The sequence below is a fragment of the Zerene cesonia genome, unplaced genomic scaffold (assembly GCF_012273895.1).
Source record: "Zerene cesonia ecotype Mississippi unplaced genomic scaffold, Zerene_cesonia_1.1 Zces_u003, whole genome shotgun sequence".
NCBI lineage: Eukaryota > Metazoa > Arthropoda > Insecta > Lepidoptera > Pieridae > Zerene > Zerene cesonia.
Window position 1 is genome coordinate 1,392,184 of NW_024045133.1, and position 19,760 is coordinate 1,411,943.

The window sequence follows — 19,760 nt, forward strand, 5'->3', positions numbered from 1 at the left end:
AGTGACATCCATAGTTTTAAGAATGTATATACTTAATCAACTTCAACTGTCAAGTTGCATTTTGCATAGTGCACTTTACGGTGCACCCGCCTGCACTTGTTGCATTTTGCATCCAAACAAAAACATAAAATTTTTATCATTCACTGAATGATAGATTCGAAATAGTTAATGTTCAATGATTTCCTGTTGTTTGTATTATTTCTAGAAATATCTTTGTGATTTGCATTTAACAAGTGGTGTTTGTTGTGATTATTAGCGTTCTCTTTTTGAAACCCGAATCCCAAATTGTAAGTTTTCATTATATTTCTATTTTATGGCTATGCAAATTAAATATTATCATGCAGTTGCGAATATAATAAATGACGTTGCTCTTGAAATCAGATCAATAACAGCAATAAATTTTTATTTAATTAATCGTACTTTAATATCTTATCAATCATTGAACACGGTTATTAAACCGTAAATATATATAAACTTTTTTGCACCAGGCACATTTAGTATTAAAAAATAAAATGAACTGATATGAATTAGAAGGAATGCTAATATTTCTCTTTTCGTTAGCCATTTTAATAATGGAATTCATAATATTTGTTAAACAGTGTTGATGTAATGAAAAATCTTTTTGACAGGGCAAAAATTACCAACTACCCTACTGAAAAACTTATATTATTCAAGTTAATAATTTATTTTGAAAGCAGGTGTTATTATCAAATAGGAATTTTTGTTTTAATTTTAAATGTATTATATTCAACTTCAAGATGCCTTCTATAAGTAAGTGCTATTTAATGTTCCATTTTATTAATATGTTAACAGAACTTGGCTACATTATTCATGTAAACTAAATATTCTATGATAGGGCATTACTAGTATAAATCAATGTGTTGTCACATCTCTTGGATTATTTATTGAATGACTAAAATAAATCTCTGTTTACTTGTTCATAAATTACCTCAAAAACCTGTTTATCCTTGGAACAAATTTTAGTAGAAGCCGTTGTTAAAACGAGAATAAAGCAAAGCAAAAAAATTGAGTAGTTCAATCTAATTCATAAAGCCAGTACCAATAAACAGCTATTATACTCCTATGTACTTATTTTCCCATATTTTCTCAGCAAAATTGTCTTTTATTATTATTCAGTCTTACATTTTTTAATTACAATTGAAACAAGTTTACGTTTATGTTCACATACTGCCTTGTAAACATAGTCATAGTATGAAACTAGGTTTGCCATAAACAAAGCAAAAAATCTGTTAAGTCAATTGTGAACTGTTTTGAGATAGAACTTTTGGGAATCTACTCAATTAAAAACCAATAAGGACCAAAATAAAACAGTTTTAACTGAGTCACTTGCTGATAAGGCAATTTTAAACTCAAACATTTCAACATTTATTTATTCAAAAGAATTCTTATGTAAGCACTTTTGAATTGTGACAGTTTTATTTACAACCGCTTAGGACAGCTTCTAAAGAGAAGTGCGGGCAAGAAACTCTACTCTATTATTTTTATTATTAGAAACTCTGTAGTTGATTGTTTAAAATTATGCGAAGTTTTTAACTAATTTTACATATGTACTTTACAGTGATGCCTAAAAATTGCCCACTGATTGTTAAGCTACAACATTCCCTGGAAATTCTTCTTCTATTTATTCATTAATGCTATAATAGGTTCTCTGACCATCTCCTTGGTACAGTGGTTAACTCGTAGGCGTAGAACCAAAGGATTCTATTTTAAATTTTCAGTGGGACGCACAAAAAAAAAGTAATGACTCGGTCTAGCAGGATACAGAAGGCTGATCACCTTCTCGTCCGTACAGAAAATCGATCAGTGAAACAGATGTATACCATTTGCCCCATACAGTCTGGCAGGATACAGACGGCTGATCACCTTCTTATCCATACAGAAAATCGATCAGTGAAACAGATGTATATCATCTGCCCCATACCCAACTGGTGGACATGGGACTTCACTTTTTTAAAGGCTCTCTCAGTCTGCAAATAAGACAGTCTTACAGCAAGAACTAGTTTTGACTAATATTCAATTACAAGCATTATTTTATTTAATAGGTGTTAGTTATACTATTTATAACTCAAAAATCGATTAACCGATTTGGCTGAAAATTTGTGCTGAGGTAGATTAGGACCAGGAGATGAATATAGGAAAGTTTTTATTCCGGTAATGCCATGGGAATGGTAATATGCAAAGAAAGCTACAGGTGTATCTTTCTTGCTACTATGCAGGCAAAAGCTCAGGTTTAGGTCTAGGTAAATGAAATCAAATTTAAAGCATGTTCAATCTTAATATAAGGTCAGTGAAACAATGGCTTATATGCATTCATATATGAAAAAAAGTTATAAGTAAACTTAGTTGATTCCAGTTCTAATAGGGATTCGGTGAATAGTCTTACTGGTGCTAATTACGGAAAGAGTTGTAACAAATAGCATGTTTTATCTGCCACAAATATACATGGAAATTAAAAACTAATTAGGAGTTTTAAAATGAATTAAAAATTTATTGTAACTGGCAGCATTTTGGACCTAATGGAAACTGATCTAATGGGGAATGTTTTAAACTATTTGATACAATTTCAATAATTGTATTGCACCTTACTTTTTATCCTCTCTTCCGGTTTGCCTGGGAGAGATCGCTTATAGCGATAAGACCGCCCTCTGTACATTTTAAGTTAACTATTGTCTTTTATAATTGTAGTTTTTATGGTGTACAATAAAGAACTTTTCATTTCATTAATTAATTATTAATTTTTTTTAAGTTAAATCTCTACTATATATTTAGTTTATTTAATACTAGCTTTTGTACGCGTTAAAATCAGAGTAGTTTGATAATGTTATTATACATATAGGGCTTTCTCTTAAATCATTCTATCTATTTAAAAAAACCCATCAAAATCTGTTGTACAGTTTTAAAGATTTGATGATATAGGGACAGAAAGCGACTTTATCTTATACTATGTAGTGATATTGTTATTGTCCTAATAGATATGTATTTGTCGATACTAGCGGTAGGTTTCGGCTTCGTCCGTGCTACATCCATAAATTATAACTTACAAGTTGCTCGCCCCGGTTTCATCTGTGGTACATATATAGCCTACTAGCTGCGCCCTGCGGTTTCAACCGCGTAAGTCCGTATCCCGTAGGAATATCGGAATAAAAAGTTATTATTCCAGTTGTCCAGCTGTCTACGTACTAAATTTCATTGCAATAATCGGTCCAGCCGTTCACGTGTCAGCCAAGGGAAATAGGGATTCATTTATATATATAAATATATATATATATATATATATATATATATATATATATATATATATATATATATATATATATATATATATATATATATATATATATATATATAGATTGCCTTCGGGACCACAAACATCAAATGGTAAAATAATTTTTAAAACAGTTCAGAAGTTCCTCAGTTCGTGATCAAAAATAAACTCTATAGCTTTATACTATAACGTTGGATTTCGCATTATGTTTGAGTGGCTATTGATTGAATCAATGAATATTTAAGTAAGGTAGCCTATTATTGTAAGGACAATCGTATCACTATGGGTTACAAAGTTTTCCTATTCTAATTTATACATATCTATCCTCCTAATATTATAAACGCGAAAGTTTGTAAGTGTGAATGTTTGTTACTCTTTGACGCAAAAGCTATTGAACATATTGCAATGAAATTCGGTACGCAGATAGCTGGATAGCTTAAATAACACATAGGCATTTATCCCGATATTCCTACGGGATACAGACTTACGCGGGTGAAACCGCGGGGCGCAGATATTAATATAATAATGTAAAGCTAAAGTTAGTTTGTTTGTACGCGCTTATCTCAGGAACTAATGAAGGAATTTCGAGAATTCTTACACATGAGTGACGCAGAATATTTAACTACCACGGGCACTGTCAGCTGCTTCTTATACATACTTATCAGACAATCCTACTGAATTTACAAACGAGAAAGTTTTCATTATAGCATGCTAGCTGTGAGTGCAGTGGTGGCTCAGTGGTGAGAACCTCGGACTTCAAAATCGATAAGTCGGGGTTCGAGACCGGGCGAGCGTGCAAGAAATAAATTGATTTTTCAATTTATCTGCGCATGTAGATAACATCACCACTGCTTAAAACGGTGAAGGAAAACATCGTGAGGAAACCGACATGTCCGAGAATCAAAAGTTCGACGACATGTGACATCTGCCAACCCGCACTTGGCCAGCGTGGTGGATTATGGCCTGAACCCTCATAGGAGGCCTGTGTCCCAGCAGTGGGAACATATATGGGCTGATGATGATGATGCTAGCTGTAACTCGCGGCGTCTCTTGCGTAACTGATTAAAAAGCAGCCTATGTCCTAATCCACACTAATCTATCTCTGTAACAAATTTCATACAATTATGATGAGCTGTTTTCGCGTGAATGTGTAAGAAACATACATACTTACAAAATCTTATACCTTTAAACGAGCAATTCTTGTATATATATATATATATATATATATATATATATATATATATATATATATATATATAATTGGAATCTCGGAATCGGGGGGTTACAGTTAATACAGGGGGTTTCGGGGGCGATAAATCGATCTAGCTAGGAATTTTTTTTTAGAAAATTTCATATTCGTGTTTTTTTCGTGTTATTTTTTTCCTGACATCTATTGGTGAATAACAATACTATTTTGCTTCGTAGAGAGCTGGACAACTGAAATAACACATAGGCACTTTTTATACCGATATTCCTACGGGATACGGTTACGCAGCACGCTTACGCGGTTTCAACCGCGGGTCACAGCTAGTTTATATATAAAAAATTCTGTATGTTTCTTTCTTTTACGTTATATTTTACACTAGTGGTCAGCCCCGGCTTCGCCCGTGATACATATATAGCCGATAGCCTTCCTCAATAAATGGGCTATCTAACACTGAAAGAATTTTTGAAATCGGACCAGTAGTTCCCGAGATTAGTGCGTTCAAACTGACAAACTTTTCAGCTTTATAATATTAGTATAAATACGATGTATGATTTTTCATATACATGGAATGGTTTTTCTCGTATATAATTGTCTGGAAATCATGTCATTGAGGCCACAGTCTTACCATAGAGGCCATAATCTTACCACAACACTTAAATGCTGAATCATCTAGGAATTTCCTTTGACCAAGCGTAGCAAGCGAAGGTTATCAGTTCCTAATCATGGCCACCACGCCTATTTCCATCTCCTAGCCCTTCCCAGTCCATTCCTTCTTTCCAGTCATCAATCCTTTCCTTATCCCTTAAGCGGGCAGCGCATTCTCAGAGGTCTGAGTTTCTGCGAATGTTCATGGGTGGTGGTGATCGTTTACCATTAGGCGAACTACCAGCTAAGTTGCCCGCTATTTATATATTTATTTATTTAAATAAAGGCTTACCAACTAGATACATAATTTCTTGTTAAAACTATTAAAACATTAAAATATACATCAACACATTTAGTACTTATGTATCTAAATTACAGGTAGGCACAGCTTTACCAGCATTTAAAATAAAAATAAACATTTGATATACAACTACAAATATTGAAATTTAATATAATTAGCTTAAGGCATTCAAAATTTGCTTCTTGAACAAGCTCAATTTAGACAAATGAACATCAGTGTTACAATCGACGGTAAACATTCTATTATATAATTTTAACATAAGTTGCAATGGGGAGTTCGAACCATATTTATTTTTTGAAAATTTCACGTAAATTGGGCAAAAAGTACTAAGCCTGACCAGTATAGTGCCGATAAGCACATTGAAGCCAATTTGTGACAACAGTGATGGACAGTCTATCTCATTATTCAATAATTTATATAGGCATAGAAGCAATATGACAGTAAAAAAAATCATTATAATACAAATGCATCAATGCAATATGTTACAAATGCATTAACAGAACAAAAATATTACATTTCAGTTCCTGTGCCACCGCTTATCGACGCCGTTTGTAAATAATGGGGCTCTCACTTACGTAAGTACTATTCTATGTATAGAAAGAAAGAATAAATTTATTGCCTGCTAGCTGCGCCCCGCGGCTTCACCCGCGTAAGTCCGTATCCCGTTGGAATATCGAGATAAAAAGTTGCCTATATGTTATTCTAGATATCCAGCGGTCTGCGTACCAAATTTCATTACAATCGGTTCAGCAGTTTTTGCGTGAAAGAGCAACAAACACACACGCATCCTTAGAAACTTTCGCATTTATAATATTAGTAGGATAAAATACACAGAACCGATTGCATTGAAATTTAGTACGGAGATTGGTGGACAACTGGAATAACATAAAGGCTCCTTTTTATCCCGATATCCCTACAGGATACAGACTTACGCGGGTGAAACCGCGGGCCGCAGTCAGTTTATTATAAAAGTTTACCAATTTATAAAAGGTTTAATGCTATTGTATTTTGGGTTTGCTGCCTTTAAAACTTTCGTATTGGGAAAATCATTCTTGAGGTTTCTTTTTTATTTGATAATCAGCTATCAAATAAAAAAGAAACCTGTGGCCTCCCATGTGGTATATAATTTAAATTTGAATTATGTGTAATAGTAAAATTTTAGTTGGTGATTTAGTTTTTTATTAAAAAAAAATAATAATCCGTTCCACTTAGCATAATGATATTTACCTAACGATTGTTTAACAACGTTATTTTTATCAACGATAAACATTTAATGAAGGTTAAGTTTAATTAGTCCACATTATTAGGAATTTTGGTATCAGTTGACTTGCCAAGTATTGTACATAAACTAATACTAATATTATAAATCTGAAGAGTTTGTTTTTTTTGTCTTAGAAACTACTGGTCCGATATGAAAAATTCTTTCAGTGTTAGATAGCCCATTCTTTGAGGAAGGCTATAGGCTGTATATGTGACACGGGTGAAGCCGGGGCGGACCGCTAGTGTATAATATAGTGCTTTACGTTAAGAAGAAAATAGGGCCAGTTACAGATAATCTTATAATTTCTCTTAAAACCCTCATAAAATAAATTTTATGAGGGCTAATCGTTTTTTTAGTTGCAGTTAATGGTATCATAAATATACATCTTCCGTGAAAATATCCAGTAAGTATCTCTATGGAAAAACCGCAGAGAATTTGACATAAAGTTTAGTTTAATGTTGTTCTAAAGCTGATTGTTTCTTTTGACCGGTGAAAGGCAAGGTCATGAACGTTTCTGCGGATGGAATAGGACCAAATGGCAATAATATCCTATCAAACTCAAAATAGCGTGAATTGATTAGTAAACCACTGCTTAAAACGGTGAAGGAAAACATCGTGAGGAAACCGGCATGTCCTTGAATCAAAAGTTCGACGACATGTGACATCTGCCAACCTGCACTTGGCCAGCGTGCTGGATTATGGCCTGAACCCTCATAGGAGGCCTGTCTCCCAGCAGTGGGAACTTGTATGGGCTGATGATGTTGATTAGTAAACCACGGAGTTATAGTGACACGACCAAAACAAATGCAGTCGAATTGAGACCCCTCCTTTCTTTATGGCAACGTTGCTTAAGTAGCCGTTTATAATTCCATGTTATGTTTATTTCAGGACTAAGAAGGAAAAGCCAAATGATATTGCAGATGAAAGAGGTGACCCAAACTCGGAATTGAAGGTCGATCCCAACATGAAACCACATAACACAACCCGCCACAATCAACGGTTAAAAATTGTGAGAAACACCTCTCCTAAAGTGTTCAAACGAAGCGTAACACCTGAAAATGAACATATAGACGATATACCAAATGATATACAGACAGAGAACCCGCCCCAAATGCCAATCAATAAATGTATACAAAGGACTCGTGTTTTCAAGAGATCCAATTCTAAGACCAAAGAGAATTCCAGATTGATTCTGGATGAATGTAATGAACAAAACGAAGTTAACGGAAAGAATCCTAGTACAACGGAAACTGACACACAAGAAGCAGATCGAAATAAGCCTTGCGTAATGGAAACAAATAGACAAGATATTGATACAATCGAGCATTGTATAACGGAAAATAACACAGGAAAAACAGATAACCAGAAGTCTTATAGAATGGAAACAGATGGACAAGACATAACTACAAACGAGCCTTGCATAAAGAAAACTAACGAAGAAAAAATTGATATAGATAAGTCTTATACAACGGAATCAAATGGACAAGAAACAGATACGCAAAATTCTTCCGTAAAGAAAAGTAACATACAAGAAACAGATAGAAAAAATACTATTTTAACTAAAACCAATAGAGGAAAAATATATAGAAATAAGCATTGCGAAACAAACTTCAAAGAAACAGATAGTAACAATGCTTATGTAAAGGAAGATAACATACAAGAAACAAACGGAAAAAATGCTTCCGTAACGGAAATGAATAAACAAGAAACATATACAAACAAACCTTACACAACAGCAGCTAATGTAAAAGAAATAGAGAAAAATACTTCCATAACGGAAGCTGATGTTCAAGAAAAAGACAAATATGCTTCCGTAACGGAAACGAATAAACAAGAAACATACAATAACAATACTTACATAACGGAAGTTAATGTACAAGAAACAGATAAAAAGAAATATTCCGTAACGGAAATGAACAAACAAGAAACATATAATAATAATACTTACATAACTGAAACTAACATACAAGAAACAGACGAGAAAGACACTCGCGTAATGGAAACGAATAAGCAAGAAACATACAAAACGAACACTTGTATAACGGAAACTAACATTGAAGAAACAAACGAAGAAAATACTTCCGTTACGGAAATTATAACACAAGAAACTTATGAAAATAGATCTTGTGCAACGGAAACAAACAGAGATGAAATAGATAGTCGGTTTCTCATTCACAGAAATTTGATGCCCAATAGATGGATGTTTACTGAGAACACTCGAACATGCACCATTTTTAATATAAATGGTGAAAGATTTGTAGAAAAGGTGGATTATGGTGATGAAGTCGTGGAATTTGAAGTTATTACAGATACGGAATCTGAAAGCGACAATGAAGGTATGTAGTATCTAGACTAATGTTATAAAAGTATTTTTTGTTTGTTACCATATACCTCGAAAACTGCTCGTTCGATTTAAAACATAACCATTTTCTTGTAAGACCATATTGATTAGTAAAAGCTGTTTTTTTTTAATCGTGCAAACCGAGCGAAGCCAGGGAATAGACTAGTTCCAGTATAAATAAAAATGAATTACCGAGATGTGTCTTTTAGAAATTTTAAGATTTTTAAACGGATTTTAAACGCGATTTATTCATTATATTTTTACCCGATGTTTCGAACATTTTGCAGCGAGCGTGGTCACGTTAAATAATATAATGAATAAATCGCGTTTCAATTTCGTTAAAAAGTCTTTTATTTCTAAATGTATAATACTCGCCTAAAATCAAACACAAGAGATCTTTCTTGTAGGGTTTTACTAACATTACAAACATACATACAAAAACAAATATTTCTTCTTTATTTACTTTAAATAAGAGAGTGCTATTATTAAAGTCCCTGTCCTTTCTATATATATATATATATATAAAAATCGTGTCACAATGTTTGTCCTCAATGGACTCCTAAACCACTTAACCGATTATAATAAAATTCGCACACCATGTGCAGTTCGATCCAACTTGAGAGATAGGATAGTTTATATTATTTTAATTACGATAAAATACAAGACGTGCAGCTAGTAGAAATATATATTTGTGACGCCTTCAGTGACTTTGATAATTGCTATAAGTATTATAAATGAAATATCATGTCCTCTTTTGGGGTATGGACATTGTATTTCCAGGTGGGTCGCCTGATGGTAAGCGCTACCACCGCCCACGAACATTTGCAGAATCGTTAGGCCATTTGCAGAGGCCTAAAGTATATGCAATTGATTTTGACCGCCTCCTTGATTCATTAATGCTTTAATAGGCTTTCTGGCCGCCTCGACAGTGGTTAATGCGTGAGCGTAGAACCAAGAGGTCCTGGGTTTGATGCCCGGTAGGGACAAAAAAAAAATGTCTCCGTCTGGAGGGACACAGAAGGCTGATCACCTACTAGTCCATAAAGAAAATCCATCAGTAAAACAGATGTATGTCATCTGTCCCATACCCCACTGGGGGACACGGGACTTAGTAAAGTCCTTCACATCGTCGTTTCGTCAGAATCGAAGTCGTCATTCGTCAGAAAATCTAATTGTAATTAACATACTTTAGTGAAAGTATGTTAATTACAATTAGATTTGCGACTTGAAATGATATTTTAGCGCATAAAAACGATTAATTAGGATAATAAAGGAAAGGATAAGGATAAGGAAAGGCATGTAGGTGATTAGCCCTCAGTAATAGAACAAAGGTACACGAAAACTTTACCACTTCCGAGGACTTTAGTTAAGCTAATTAAAAAAATATTTTCCTGTCTTTTCAGATACCGAGTATACCACATTCCTCACAATGAAAAAAACAAGACATGGAATTGTCTTCAATTCCACAATAATTCTATCGGAATATCAGTGGAACACAATCATAAATTCCAACGGAATGCATTGGTGCTGCGTTTGCTCTTTACCCGTCAGTCCGTTGGAACACATAAAGACATACATTCATATTAAAAATCTAGACCAATGCAAGCCGATTAAGAAATTTGAAATCAGCATTACGCGTTTGGTAAGTGTGTATACTAGCTTTGTATCGGTTTCACTTGGAATGAAGCCGGAAGCAATAACTGTCATCGCCTATATTTAACTTTAGAGATAGATAAATACATACGGACAAACGGAGTGAGGTCTTAGTGACAAGGTCACAGGAATCTCTTTTGTATGGATCTAGTATCCTTCTAAATTTCACCCAAATCGGTGATTTAATTTAGCCGTGAAAGCGAGATAGACTTTCCATTTATAATATGCTAGCTGTTGCCCGCAGCTTCGTCCGCCCGGTCTTAATAAATTTTCATGGTACACACTTTCATCCCCTATTTTATCCCTGGGGGGTAGAATTTTTCAAAATCCTTTTTATCGGACGACTTGGTTATAACATCATTTCATATGTGGTAGTCGAGCACGTTTCTGCACGAATTGGGCCAGCTCGCGCCGGGGAAGTACCACACCCCCACAGAAGACCGGCGTGAAATAGCAATCCGCTGTGCTTTGTTCGGTGAGTGGGGGAGCCGGAGGCCCATATTCTTTTCCTTACCCTTCCCAGTCCTTTGCTTCATTTCTATCGCCAATCATTTCTTAATCCCTTCCCAAAAAGTCGGCAATCCAATTATAGAGGCGTAAGATCTGCAATGGACCTTATGTCTCTCCAAATGTTCATGGGCGGTTGTAGCGCTTACCACCAGGCGTCCTACCAGCTCTATTGCTGACTGTGACATAAAAAAAAATCTATCTGCATGCCAAATGTCAGCCCGATACGTCCAGTGGCTTGGGCTGTGCCTTGATAGATCACCATGTCAGTCAGTCAGTCACCTTTGAGTTATGCATATTTAGAAAAACGCAAGCAAGTGAAAAAGGGCAAAAGTATTTCCATATATTATTATAAAGTTTCTTTCAAATCCGTTTAGTATTTCCGCGTGAAAGAGTGACAAACATATGGGTATATGAAAACTTGAAAAAGTTTGCATTTACGTACGGTGGGGGAGCCGGAGGCCCGTTTCCTTTTCCTCACCCCTTCCAGTCCATTTCTTCTTTCCTGTCGTTAATCCTTTCCTTTTCCCTTACCCCTTATAAAAGCTATCTTTGCGAATGTTCATGGGCAGTGGTGATGCTTACCATCAGGTGAACCCCCAGCTCAGTTGCCCCCTATGACATAAAAAAAAATTAATAATATTAGGATTAATATGAATTATTGTAAGTTACCATTATAATCTGTAAATCGTATAAATTTTACGCAGGGTAACGCGTGTCCAAGTCCACTTTACACTTTTATATTATTAAGTCCAGATAATTGTTTCTAGTTTTCCGCTAATTATAGGTATATTAAGAATCGGTATCCTCGTATACAGCGAACAAATTCACGGGCCTCGACCAGTCCCATCAAATCAAGCGTTAAATTACAATAATTTAATAATTGAATTACAGATCAACGAACAATATCATTGTGGTGTTTGCAACGAATTGTTCCCAATGTATGATGAATATGAGCATTATAATAGCGAAAGTCATAAACAGAACTTGGATCATGCGATCGATACAAAAAAATCACTAATAGATGACCTAAAAGTTCATTCAAACACTGCGTACAGCAAAACCAAACATGACGCATTCGGCTGTCAAGATAGTTTTGACAGATACGATTTTGAGGGATGCGTGGATAGCGTTGGAGTGACAAAAGCGAAATGTTCGAATAAAGGAAATATTGGCGAGAGAAACGGAAGTGCAGGTGATGTAAACGGGGATAACGGAAATTCTGTCGATAACGGAAATTCTGTCGATAACGGAAATTCTGTCGATAACGGAAATGGGGATAACGGAATTGAAGCTCGCCTGCCAGTGAGTGGTGTATCGTACGCGTCAATGGCTAAGAAATCAACGACCATTATTCCGAAGCCCGTGTGTAAGTATTGTATAGATTATTATGCAGGCAGTAAATGTTACTACGTTATATTCAATGTTTAAAGAGGGTCTTAACTCTAAATCAAGTCTAAGGGAGTCGATTACATATAAAACACAAGTGAAGCTTATAAAAGCGTGTTAAAAAAACCGTAATAACTAAGAAAATAACGCCAATAAATAATATATCATATCACCAAAAAAAAAAAGAAGAAGAATAAATTGTCAATATAAAGAAAGACCCTGCGGCACATATATACTAAAAGGCGGCCTTATTGCTCAAGAGCAATCTCTTCAAGGCAACTTTTTTTGTAAAGAAATGTTTAACGATGGCACAAAGCTATAACCAACTAGCTGCGCCCCACGGTTTCACCCGCGTAATTCATTTTTCATTGCAATCGGTTCACTGGTTTTTGCGTCATACAGCAACAAACACACACGCACATCCTTACAAACTTTCGCATTTATAACATTAGTAGGATATATAGTAGGAGGATAGGATATAAGATCTTTAAAACTACGCAGTGGATTTTGATGCGATTTTTTTATAGATAGAGCGAGTCATTTACATGTATAATATAATAACAGTAGCACGCTACCATTTCACGCCGGTCTGCTGTGGGGGTGTGGTACTTCCCCGGCGCGTGCTGGCCCAATTCGTGCCGAAGCGTGCTCGACTCCTACATTAAGAAATTCACTTACTATTTTACGTTTTTTCAGCTGTCAAAGTCAAGGGTCGTCAATACAAAATCGATTTCTACTCGTGGAACATGATATTGAGCTTGAAAAGTAAATTCTATTGCATGGCTTGCAAGGAGCACGTGGCAAACAACGGATCAACTTTGATCAGCCACTGTACGAGTGATAGACACGTATCGAGGTTGAAATCGTGTGACGTTGTTGAAACATGCGAGGAATTTTTAGTGAGGAAGGTAAGTGGGTTCGAGTTTGATTCGTGCATATTTTAATGTTCATTTGTATCAAAATTTACTTTGTTTGGTATAGGAAGTTTTAATTCTTTCGCGGTTATACCCAAAGGTTATAACGGGATCCTATTGCTGAGACTTCGCTGTCCGTCTGTCTATCACTAGGTTGTATCTCATGAACCGTGATACATATGTAGTTCAAGACTGTTGCCGCTGTAACAAATAATAATATTAATATCAAGATTAAGCAACGGTCGCTACGGTCGTAAATTGGATGGGTGACCAAGTTTTTTCCAGCTCTTTTTATAGCTTATTTACGTGAAACCATATCGCGAGTTGGACTAGCATTTGACAGTTTTTATTTTAGTATTTTCTTGTGTTTGATTTTACGCGAGTATTATACATTTAGAAACTAAAGACTTTTTAATGAATGGAACGCGATTTATTCATTATATTATTAAGCAAACGTGGTCACCACGCTCGCTGTAAAGTGTTCAAAACGTCGGGTTAATAATATAATGAATAAATCGCATTAAAAATCCGTTAAAGTCTTTAATTTCTATAAGTTTTTAATATGTTGGAGTTACCTAACCTACAAAATATGCTATTCGTTACTCTACTATTTAATGTATCTTCTTTTAGTTACATTTAATTAACTTTTTATTATGTTATTATAATTTTTATTTTTTTTATTTTTTCTTTCCCATTTTAGGTTGATGATAAATTCTGCCATTGTATACATTGTAATAACTTACTATTACATAACGATGTCACAAATCATATAGAAAAACAACATACAAAAACAAATCAAAATCAAACAAACACGACAAATAACACGGCAAGTTCTGTAGCTAAAGAACTCCCTTCTAATGCTAACGGAAACGACCATAACGGAAACGTTGATAACGGAAATGACAAAATGGCCAACAGAACAAACACTCCCGAAGAAAATATGAATAACGACATTAATAACGATGCACGTACCGATATTCGAGTAACCGATAACGAAATAATAGTGCAACTTTTCGGTTTTAACATAAAAATACCGGTATTGTCGTATAACGTTATTTTTGTCGCGACATCCGGATATTATTGCGGTGTCTGTCGAATGGCGATAGCAAGAAATCAAATAACTGAACATTTAATTGATTATAGGCACATTTATATGTTAAAAATGTTTCCGTTTCTCATTGAATTTGGGGTGAACTTGTTTAGATTAGTAAGTTTTTTTTTTTATTTTAATTTCAACATAAATTTTTTTTTTCCATTTTATTGTATAAAACAAGTGAACAACTTATGTGTAACTAATATGAGAGCTGTTTTTTTTATTAGCGTGATTTTACAGTTGAAAATGTTTGTCTGTTGAAATATTTTTAATAACCACATCGCCGTCAATGTCGGCATTATTAATATAATGAAATGGCATTTAAAATCAGTCAATAAGTCTGCAATTGCGGTATTTAAATCCGTTAAAATTTCTTAAATCGTGAGCGATCTCTACCACCCATGAACGTCTAGTAACTTCGCTTTTTAAACATAATGAAGAATTGAATCTGATGCTTTTTGTGATAGTTGTCACTAGGATATACTAATTCAATTCTAAAATGGGGCTAATTTTAGAAATAAAGTAGTATCTCCCTCCCGAAGGGATGTTGGTGATCTTCCTTGTTGGAAATAATCATATTACATACTAGACGCTCGTCCCGGCTCTGCCCGGATCAAGATTCCTGTTTTATCCCAAGGGAGCATTCAATCGGGATTAAAAGTATCCCATCACCCAAGTCATACCCTGTATGTATACAAAATTTTATCAAAATCCGTTCAGTAGTTTCAACGCGATTGACGGACAAACATTCAAACCAACAAACTTTCAGATTTATAGTATTTGTGTAATTAATATTTGAAATTATTCCTATAGGTTCCAGAGGGAATGCACTGTACCATATGCAATAATTTAATACCATTAAAAAATTGGAATCTCACCAACCACATACAAGATAGAATGCATGTTACATTATTAAATAAAGCCCTAAACATCAATATCAACATGAAAATTGCCATCAAATCAAACGCATTAACTTATTCAAATCCAATCAGCAACAATCAATCAAATACATCAAAATTGCATCAGAGTGATTTAAATCAATGCGATGAAAATGTACCGAACGATCGTGCAAGAGATAACAAAGATGCATTGAATAGCAATCAATCGAATGCGATTGATGTAAATCAGCCGGATTTGAATGATTTAAACAATTGGTATGAAAATGATTCGGATTCAAGCGACGTGGATGATTTCGAAGAAGAGGAAAATGTTATTTTAGTTATAAAAAATTACAATATACCCGTGTCTATAACTGCGTTTAATAGTTTGGTTGGAATGGGCGATGGTACACGATTTTGTTTCGTGTGTTCTAATAATGTTATTGATGTGGGCAGTCACGTGAAGGGATTTGAACATTTGAAAAATATGAATGAATATAAATATTTGGATGAGTACAGCAAACATTTGATTCGGCAGGTGAGTCGGTTGTGAGTTTGGTTGTATTGCTATTTTACCGACTTCAAAAAAGGTGGTGCTCAAATTTATTGGGTGCAGCGAATTTGATAAATTTTTTTTTTGAGGATGTATGGTTGTATTTTTTATCCTCTATCACATGAAAATCAGTGATCGGTTTTTGATGGTAGCTGGAAGTGATGTAGTTTAATAGCAAATTAGCACATACGTTATTCATATACTTGCTATTGACCGCGGGTGAAAGCGCGCGGCACAGCTAGTGGAACTTAAATAAAAATATAGTTTTAATGATTTTAAAAATTGATAATAGTAGTTGCTTAGGTAAACGTTTACAAACAAATAAACCTATCTCATTTTCGTAACATGATTCTCAGAAGTCAAACGATCGCCTGTATTGTAAATAACGAAGTTTCAAAACTTCCCTACATTATTTTTTACTATTACAATCCTCTTTATGTTACTCATAACAATTTTAGAACTCAAACGGCTATCACTGCACCATATGCAACGTACTAATATTCAAGAAACATTTGAAAAACCACTTGAACTGGCCGGTACACGTCGAAAGCGATTCGTTCAAAATTAAACAATCGGACGTCATATTGCGAAGGCACATAGTAGAAACGGCCAAAGAGGCCCCATACCTCTACAAAGAATCGAAAATCAATATCCTGTGGCACTTCGAATTTCAAAATGACAAAGTGACAGCGAAAAGCGCGCGAACGACTTTGACAATTGTCATCAAGGGTAAAGCTTTCAAAGTGTCGTGGGACGCGTGGAATGGAATAACCGGGAATAAAAATGGCCGCCGATGCATCATATGCCAGATTAATTTCGATTCCTGTGATCTGTTGAAACATGTTGCGATGGCGGCGCATTTGGAGAAATTGGATCGGAATTTCGAAATGCAGTATCTGCCAGCTTTAATGAGGAGGGTATGTGAAATAAAATGTAATAAAAAAAAAATGCATGTTTGTATGTTTGTTCTTTTGTGTAAAACGGCTTGTGATTTAAATTAAAAACGACTTGAAAGTGACACATTTCTAACAAAAAATTAGACAATAGAAAAATGGTGTTAAAAGATTTTTTTTGCTCTATATCATCATCATCATCAGCCCATATATGTTCCCACTGCTGGGACACAGGCCTCCTATGATGGTTCAGGCCATAATCCACCACGCTGGCCAAGTGCGGGTTTGCATTGTGTATATTCATCATTTATTCTCAGTGTTACCATGAGGTCTTAAAGGAATAGTAATTCCAGTGTGGGAAAAGGATTCCTTAATCGTAAGCGATCAGCACTGCCCACTTTTAAGGGATAAGGGATAAGAAGAGGATTGACAAGTGGAAAGACGGAATGGACTAGGAAGGGTGAGGAAACGGACACGGGCCTCCGGCTTCTCCACTCGCACGAAACACAGTAGCATTCTACTATTTCACGTTTTCTGTTGTGTGTTACTGAACCGATGCGAGCTGACCCAATTCGAGCCGAAGCGTGCTCGACTCCCACATTAACTGTATAATTTAGTTCTGTTACCAAAATTTTCGACTCAGTGAACCAATTTTGATGATTCTTTGCGTAAGCTACAGCTTCCCAGGTGGTCTCATCTATATTTGGTCTAGTTTAGTGTTAAAATAAGTCCTACATGTTCCAGGTCAACGATAACACCTTGCACTGCCTGGTCTGCAACTTAGAGCTGCTGAATCCAAAGAAAACGCGCCAGAGTCATATCCGCGGCAAGAGGCATGTGAAAAATCAGGAAAACCTACAAATACTGGATGTAAAATCGGTTGATGAGCACGAAGATGTCTTTATATTGCGGTGAAGCGGTTAAAAAAGAAAAACAAAACAGTTAAAAATGGAATTCGGAAAATGGCGGGAATGTTTTTTTTTTTTTACTTGACATTATATTAATGTTGCAAGTCTTAAAGACTTTTGTGTGAGTTACGTTTTGAAGTTCGATTAAAACCTTCATATTATTTCATGCTCAAAAATTCATTAATATCAGGTGTGAAAGCAGAACATCATAATACATAAATGATAAATAAAATATACAGGGTTGTTTGTGACATGTTTAGAATTAATGATTTTATGTAAATAAATGCGTTGGTTAAGCCATTCCCATCTTACGAACGGCTGAACTGATTATCATGATTTTCTATGTCTATATATATTTAAATATTTACAAAAAAATTTGCTTAGGTTTAAACAAAGAAAAAAAAACTTCAACTAAATTGTCTCACTTGCTCTTATACAGAGTATATGTAATACAAATATTAAATCCTGCCGATCCTAATCAGGATAACGAGACATGAAATTATTGTATTTTAACGATTTATGTCCAAAGTTTGAATTAAAACAAACATATTTATTATAATTGATGGAAATTACAATTACTATATGCTAGTTACCAATTACCATTACAGAACTAGCATTCCGCCCCGGGTTCGCCTGTGGTACATCTTACATAGAGTGTATATGACACTCAACAGTGAAATAACTTAAAATTGAAATAGTTCCTGATATAAGCGCGTCCAAACAAACTCTCTTTACTATATTCCGGTTTATAAAAGAAAAGAAAAAAAATGGCGGTGCGTATAATGCTATCTCGCTCGCACACTAGTGCCTTCTATATTTACTCTCTCTCTCTCTCTATCTCTTTCTCTTTCTCTTTCTGTTAACGCCAATACAAGCTGCCATTTAAATATCAGACGAAATTATGATGAATTGTTTTAAATATCTCAAAAACTACTTGAATTTATTGATTTATCAAACGCTTCATCATTAGACTGAGTTTTTTAAATACTAACTTTTCACATACCAAGTATGTTTTTCTTTACTCGCTCGTTTGAACGCGCTAATCTCGGGAACTACCGGGCTGACTTCAAAAAACATTCACTTTGTGTAAGTACGTAATCCCTGAGCACTGTAGGCTTTATCTTTAACCACGGGCAAAGCCAGGGCGGACTGCTAGTCGTAAGTGACTATATATAAGTATAAATAAACTACTATATGCATAGAAGTACAAAACATATTATTTTATGGCAAATGTTATGATCTTAATTAGTATAAATATGATATTTTTAATTTATAAAATGCACATAAATTGTCTTCCTTATACTTTAGATATTTAAGTTTTTTATTTTATTTTTTTATTCAAATTCATTTTATTTTTAAATTACTATATAAATGCATTTGTACTCTAAACCATTTTTCCACCTCAAAATGTTGATGTAGATTAAAAATAATGAAAAAAGTGTTATAAGCAAAAACGTATATATATAATCTGTATTCAGAAAATATTTTAAATTTTATTTTATTGTATGATTGTACATCTCGGACTTATGTATTATAGATATCTCAATAAAGTTATATTTTATTCTTTACTGTTTCACTTTGTCGCTGACCCTGTCGGCTGATGGGGCAGATGATGTACATCTGTTTCACTGATCGATTTTCTTTACGGACAAGTAGGTGATCAGACTTCTGTGTCCTGCCAGACCGACACATTTTTTTTTTGTGCGGCACCGGGAATTCAACCCAGGACCCCTCGGTTCTACGCTCACGCGTTAACCACTGTACCAATGAGGCGGTCGGCTCTTAAGCAATAAGGCCGCCTTTTAGTAAATATGAGGCGGCATGGTCTTTTTTTATACTGATGGACTAGGGGAGCCGGACACTCGCTTCCTTTTCCTCACCCATCCCAATCCATTCCTTCTTTCCAATCGTCAATCATTTGCTTTTCCCTC

General features: G+C 34.8%; 1 protein-coding gene across 2 annotated transcripts; it reads left to right on the forward strand.

The window, feature by feature from the left end:
* Positions 1-37: 37 nt before the first annotated feature.
* LOC119838551 (MATH and LRR domain-containing protein PFE0570w-like) lies at positions 38-18,577 on the forward strand. Of its 2 annotated transcripts, XM_038364531.1 has the most exons (10): positions 38-287; positions 5,961-6,014; positions 7,589-9,036; positions 10,445-10,683; positions 12,096-12,570; positions 13,287-13,498; positions 14,205-14,711; positions 15,411-16,013; positions 16,487-16,945; positions 17,666-18,577. In XM_038364531.1, the coding sequence occupies exons 2-10, from the start codon at positions 5,998-6,000 to the stop codon at positions 17,834-17,836; spliced, it is 4,131 nt and encodes a 1,376-aa protein (XP_038220459.1). In that variant the 5' UTR covers positions 38-287; positions 5,961-5,997; the 3' UTR covers positions 17,837-18,577. The 2 variants fall into 2 exon arrangements, with proteins under 2 accessions (XP_038220459.1, XP_038220460.1); XM_038364532.1 differs by lacking the exon at positions 14,205-14,711.
* Positions 18,578-19,760: the final 1,183 nt, after the last annotated feature.